General features: G+C 42.8%; 1 protein-coding gene and 1 pseudogene across 1 annotated transcript in view; both read right to left on the bottom strand.

Moving 5' to 3' along the window:
• The window catches only part of npc1l1 (NPC1-like 1), a 13,432-nt gene extending 12,246 nt beyond the window's left edge, over positions 1 to 1,186 (bottom strand). The window contains exon 1 of the mRNA XM_077600464.1: positions 1,026 to 1,186. Within this exon, the coding sequence (XP_077456590.1) occupies positions 1,026 to 1,067 (42 nt within the window). The 5' untranslated portion in view covers positions 1,068 to 1,186. The remainder of the gene's footprint in view (positions 1 to 1,025) is intronic.
• Positions 1,187 to 5,006: 3,820 nt separating this feature from the next.
• LOC144074200 (paraspeckle component 1 pseudogene) lies at positions 5,007 to 6,784 on the bottom strand (annotated as a pseudogene).
• Positions 6,785 to 6,921: the final 137 nt, after the last annotated feature.

Below are 6,921 nucleotides of genomic sequence, written 5' to 3'. Positions count from 1 at the left end.
TGAGTAGGAAGGAAAACGTGTTAAAAGGTTGTTAGTTTTCACTGTAGGGCCTGGTGGCCTGGCGGTTTTGGGGTCCGGGTTCGATCCCAGGTCTGTCACTGTGTGGAGTTTGAGGGTTCTTGTTCAGTTTACGTATCATTAATCAGTGTTATTCTACATATAAATGCTTTTACCCGGCTTGCGTAGGTTTTCTCCGGGTATTCCGGTTTCCTCCCGCATTTGAAAACATGCTAGCTAAGCTAATTGTACACTTTATTACACCTAGCTATGAGTGACTGGTTGTTTGTCTACTTGTGATTGGCTGGGTGTCCCCAACATGGTGCTGGGAGTTAGCTTGGGTCGGCTCTAGCACCCCCCGCGACCCTTGCGGATCGGAAAATGAATGATTGAATGATTTTTGGGTGGAATTACTGCTATGTGGCAACTTGTTTTGGGCAAAGTGGTTAAGGATAAAAATTCTGTAGCTTTATTGGATCAGAGATGGTTTCGCCTTTAACAAAAAAATGAAAGATATTGAAAGTCAAATAGAAATGAGTGTTGATAAGGTTGTACTAAATGACTTTAAGATGTGAAACGACAGCGCTGTGAATCAGTATCAGTTGTCATCAAGGCTGTACTGTGCCCTGACATAATCAGCGTCTTCCTAGAAATGATAAAGAGCAGAATTTCCACCTTGATTAGTTTGACGTTTATGGCACGTTTAAGACCACATGATAATATCACACTATCCTCTCATTGTTCACAAAAATCACCAAAATAAATCAAACCGCAAGCCACATATTGTCATTATCCATATCTGTCTAAACAATACATTCACTCATGACAAAATAAACAAAAACATGATTCCTGTTTTTTTCCACCAATTGGTAAAACAACCTCACGAATGGACAATATCCGATTTTCATGTCAACTATAGATGACAAAAAAACTAATTAAATGACCCAGAAGCTTCTTAGTACATCATTTTTTTGCGACACTCAAACAAGACCTTAAAAGTCATCGTCCAACTGAAAACTCAATCTCACCGTGCACGTCAGAAAAACGATCAAGACCACCACGCGATGCATGACCGTCGTTGTTTTGGGCGTCCTCCGCGTTAATCAACGTCCTCCCCGCATTTGAACGTCCACTCCAAGGGAAGTTTGAGTTGTCCTCTCCGTCCGTTCCGCCTTCAAACTGTTCACGGTCGGGGATGTCCCAAAACAAGACATTTCCTTTGACGTCACACCTGAATTATCTGGTCTGATGTGAGGACTGGCCAATGGCGTTGACGGAAGATCAATAGACCTGCCTGATTATTAACTAGGGAGGGACTTTGATAGGGTTGCCCATAGAGATGGCCGACAACTGATACAATCAGTCATTAAAACCACATCCCAGTGACTACCGACCGTACGGAGATTAAAAATATAACCTGAATTCATTTAACGGGTTGGGCACCGATGGCTCGCGAGCCTTACGTGGCTCTTTTGATGCCTCTTCCCAAACTTGTAAGTGAAAATGTACCTTTAGCGCGGCTGTAATCATAATTTTTATTTCTTTACGCTCCCTTGTGAATGCGTACTGTCATGCAACAGCGTAACAATGTTGTTTAAATAATTTGGAGTATTTTTGTACTTTAAGTGTTGAAATGACCAAAAATAAAAGCACACATTTCCATTTATTTTAGCTTTTAAATCTAGAATATGTCTCTCAGTGAATAATGTTTAAAAATATGAATTGTTTTTGGCTCTCTCTGTCACATCTTGTTAGGGTTGTGGTTGTAGGTGTGTGTGTGTGTGCGCTTTTCGCCTCTTGTGTCCCTCCAGGCTTCCCTTCCTCTTGTAACTAGCTGCTTGTGATTTGGTAATCAGCTTCTGTCTGTCTATTTAAATCCTGTGTGTTGGTGATAACTGAAAATCAGTGAAGTAGTAGTGAATCCCTATTATTACTACCATATTTCTATATCTATTACTCAAAATTGTTGGTATATTTAGATTATTAGATGGGTGAGTTCCAACCAAGTCTCATTTTTGTTAAATTCATCAGAAAGTGTATTTGCAGTCCTGTCAACGTTAAACTTAGTTGTAAAATTTAGCATTCATAGTAGTTTTGTAAACGTTTCCGTCTGTCAAAATTTTCTCTCGAGAACGACACTTATCTAATATTTATCAACTTTAATCATATAATTTCACACAAATACGCTTGTTAACACCGCAAATTGTACTTTAAATATTTGGCTTCGAGCCAATTTGTGCCATCAAAATACGCCTTGTATGAATTAATTAGTCATACTCAGCACTTCTCTTCAATTTTGAGATCATTAATTAACACAAATATAGCCATTTTGATACAAACAGTGATATATACAATATTGCTGTAGTCATTCATAAAACAGAATAGTAAGTTATGGTATGTTATAGCAGACTTTAAATGTTTTAAATTTTACACCATCATTTTGTTGTTCATCACATTTTGGACAGCGAATATTATCGCTCCCTAAATCAAACCCTCCAATCAACCGTTGAATCTGCAATTGATATTCTTATCGTATTTCAAGGTCAAAATGGCGATAACCAACGTGCGGGTGAAAAGAGCAAAGGTACTCAAACATTAAGAAGACATGATAAAATTGATGGTAGAAAATGACAACAAGTCCTAAAGGGGCCAGAGAGGGAGGGGCTTGATTACCCATCCCTGACCTCAAAGGTTTTGCCGGCCTTTTTCCAACCAGGGCCGTAAAATAAGGGGGTGTTTTGGGGTTTTCCCACACCTGGGCCCCCGGTTTTATGGTCTGAAAAAAATGTACGAGGACGTGTAGAGCAATAATTGTGTTTTTGTGTTAAAATATAGACGGACGGGTGGTTAACGCCTCTGCCTCGCAATTCTGGGTCCGAGGGTTCGATCCCAGGTCGGTTCTCTCAGTGTGGACTTTGCATGTTCTTCCTGGGCTTGTGTGGGTTTTCTCCAGGTACTTCAGTTTCCCCCTACATTGCAAAAACATGCGTGCTAAGCTAATGGATGATGCTAAATGGCAAGTAGGTATGATTGGTTTTCCTTTGTCGACACGTGCGCTGCAATTGGCTGGCATCGATTCTGGGTGTCTACAGCCTGTTGGATGGGATTGGCTCCAGCACCCCTAGCGAGCCTTGTGAGGATAAGCGCTTCAGAAAATGAATGAATGTGTTGAAATCTCTCAGTCAACCCCATTAGCAGCAAATAAGAAAATTGTTACTTAAATACGGGGATGAAAATGTTCAATTTGAGCTGATTTGATGCCAGATTTGACCTTTTTTTATTCTTTCTTTTCAACATTTATTAATCATTCTCCTCAGGTCGAGCTGCGATACGATGGAATGGAGGCTTTCTAAGATAGATGAGTGCAATTACCTCCTTAACTCCTCGAGATGATGCGCAACTTTTTACGCCGTAAAGATAAGATGACACTTCACAATCTGCACTCGCCGTCAATATAAGTGTCTGTTTCATAAAAAACAACAAGCTCATCTCATTGGTGCTACTTGAGCGCCGCCCTGAGTGAAAATTAAATGATATTTAGACATTTGAAAAAAAAGGAAGGTTCACATTGGCTCATCCCAATGTGAGCTGAAAGAGAATTGACCTTTGACCTTCTGTTTGTGGTTTCGATTAAACGTGTGTCATAAAAACATGGATATTGTTAGAAGGGGAAGCCATTTATTTTTTTTACCGTTGAAATGTATTACTTAAATGAACATAGTACACTTCCTGTGTTAGTTGTTTGTTTATTTCAATAGTATACCTAAAAATGGACTTTTATTCCCAAAAATCCATCATTTTTTGACATAACATACGACCACAAATATGGGGAATTGATTGATTCAGTCTGATCGTTCAATATTTTTGGTTCGGGTCTGTCTGATTTTAAGCTTTGAAACAGGTCATAGCAGGAAACAAAGTGGAAAATGAGTGGGAAAGCCGGCAGACTGTGACTCAAATCACACAGTATAAAGGATGACCTGTTAAATGAGTCATGTGTGAGTTGACTGACTCATTGTGATCAATAGTGCTTTTGCTCAACAATTGCCCACAATTCCTTGCCCCAGATCGTTTCAATTAGACCAGGGGTCGGGAACCTTTTTGACAGAGAGAGCCATAAACTATTCATATTTTCTAATGTTATTTCTTGAGAGCCATTCTCAGAATTGAAAAGTAAAAATATATGAAAAGTATGAATTTTTTTGTCATTTCACCACTTTTAAAGTACAAAAAGTCTCAGAATTCTTTTGACAACATTGTTATGCTGTTGCTAATAAATCAGTATCAATGAGATCATGCATGCAGAAGAGTAATAAAAAACAAAATCATGATTAAAGTAGTGGTAGAGGTAGTGTCAACGCCACAGTGACGCTCATTAGTGCGTTCGGGACTCAGCTCTCTCACCAGTGATTTCCATATTTTACCTCACAGGTTAGTGGAGAGCCATACGAACCCATGGAAAGAGCCACATACGGCTCCCGAGCCGGGCCGGACCATTTTAGATATAATATTTAGATTTTTTTTAAATTGGATTATAAGAACTGGATCATATGCCCTAAATATTCAGTTTTTTATAGATATAAAACTGTTTATTTGAACTTTTTTTTTCTTAGTAAGGGAAAACATCTAATAATCATTCAGAAACATTTAAAAAATATATATATATTCAATATTAAAGTGGAAAACCAAACATATTTTTATATATTTATCTTTAGGTTTTACAAAATGCCTTTTGACCTAAAAACACCAAAAGAAAAAAAATGATAAAAAAATGCAATTATTGATTTAAAAAGGGTATAATCAGAAAATATAATATACATCTACAATCTTCATTTGAATTTGATCCTAAAACCGAAAGTTGGCACTCACGATTTACTTACTCGGGCCGCACAAAATGAGGCGGCGGGCCAGATTTGGCCCCCGGGCCGCCACTTTGACACCAGTGCTTTACAGGAACCATCAATGGACTTTGCATTCTTTTCCAAACTAAAAACAGATGGACTCTGATATTTTCTTAAAGAATTTATTAAAGAAAAACAGCCTTTCCGGACAAACATCTTTTCATGACGGTGGAAAAAAAACGAGAAGAACAACGGCTCGACGGAGAAAGGGCGAATTTCTCCCAAGTACAACATAAACGTAGACGCCACATTTTGAAAGAACAAACTGAACTTTTTATTTTTTGTTCTGTCCACAAAGCGGCGCTTGGTTTTAAAATCGCCGCTGCTTATTGGGTACGTAGTCCCCGGGTCCGGGGAGGCCTCTGGGAAAGGCGGCCTGAGCCCCGGGCATGTTGGCGTTCCCCGGCCCGGCCATGAGAGCGGCATTATCGGGCGCCATGGCCGCCGCGGCCAGGTGCATCCTGATGTCTTGCTCGGCGCCCTCTCCCTGGAAGCCCCCCCTGAAGCCCTCCTGCTGGCGTTTGAGCATCTCCTCATTCCGCATGCGCATCTCCTCCCTACGGCGGCGCTCCTCCTCCTGGCGCAGCTCGGCCTGCTTACGTTTCTGCACCTCCTGGCTGTGGAGCTCCTCCATCCGGCGCAGCTCCTCCTGGCGGCGCAGCAGATCTTGCCTCATGAGCATGACCTGGTGCTCGTGGCGGGCGGCGTCCATCTCGGCCTCCAGCTTCTCCTGGGCCTCCTTCATGTTGCGGTCCACCATCTCGTACTGCTGCTTCTCCATCTCCATCAGGGCCTTCCAGCGCATGGCGTACTCGTACTCGAAGGAACCCGGCTGGGCGAAGCGAGGCGGTTGCTCGCGTTCCTTGTGGTACTGCTGGTTCTTGTTGATCAGCTTCTCCGACAGGCCCTCTTCGTCGTCCAGCTGCTCCATGGGCTCCACCACGATGGGTCGGGGGAAGGCGGTGAGCAGGTAGGCGCCGTCGCTGCATTTCTCCAGCGCCTTCCTGGCGGCCGGTTTGTTGGTGTACTCCACGATGCCCTTACCCGTCGGTCGGCCTCGGTCGTCCACTACGATCACGGCTCGCTCGATCGGGCCGAAGACGGTGAAAGCCTCCTCCAGCAGCTCGTTGGACACCAACTCGGGCAGGTTCTTGATGGACAGGGCGGCGCCGTGCGTGGCGAACCTCACGCGGATAGGTCGACCTCGGAACGGGGTGTCATCCAGCTCGGCTCGGGCGATCTCGGCGATGATCCTGGTCTCCAGCCGGATGAAGCCGAAGCCTCGGTCTTTGTTGACGAAAATCTCCGTGGCCCTGCCGTATTTTTCGAACATCTTTCCCAGATCTTCCTCCGTGACTCCGCCGGCCAGGTTGCCCACGAAGAGACGGCTACGTTGGGTGAAGGTTTTCTCGCCGGGCTTCTTGAAGTTTTGCAGGTCCAGTAACAAGGCCTCGCTCGGCTTGGTGGTGGTGGTGGTCGTCGACTCGCTCGGCTCCTGGCCGTTTGTATTTCCTCCGTGTTTCTTTTGCTCTCCCTGAGCAGACTGACGGTTCGGGCCATGGTTTTGGTAATGGCCCCTGTTTCCTTGCATTCTTTTTTTGCAACGGACTGAAGAAACCGAGTCGATAAATCGGCCGATTCTCTTTGCAGAGAGCGGCGTACAAAGACGGCTAAAAAATGGAGGACTGGATGTTGCGGCGACTCTATTGTGACGTAAAATCACAGCGACAAATAGATTTCAAGTTTCTTCTAAAACCAAGGAATTATATGTATAAAAATAAGCATAGGCTTCTGAAATCTTGTACAAAACGTATCAATTGAATATACAAGATATGCCGCCTTTAATTTTATTTTTAAAATTATTTTTATATTTAAAAATGGGACGTCTTTTTGTAACGGAGGAAAACTTTTTGGGGGAAATAAAAGAAATTATCCTTTAAACAATGTCACCGTAAAACTATTGCAACTGTCTTTATTTGAAAAAAATGTTTTTCGGTGTTCTGAACCGCCTCTCGCGAGAGTT

Source organism: Stigmatopora argus, chromosome 5 (genome assembly GCF_051989625.1).
Source record: "Stigmatopora argus isolate UIUO_Sarg chromosome 5, RoL_Sarg_1.0, whole genome shotgun sequence".
Taxonomy (NCBI): Eukaryota; Metazoa; Chordata; class Actinopteri; order Syngnathiformes; family Syngnathidae; genus Stigmatopora; species Stigmatopora argus.
The sequence above is the reverse complement of the archived record's forward strand: the minus strand, read 5'-3'. Positions and strand labels throughout refer to the sequence as shown.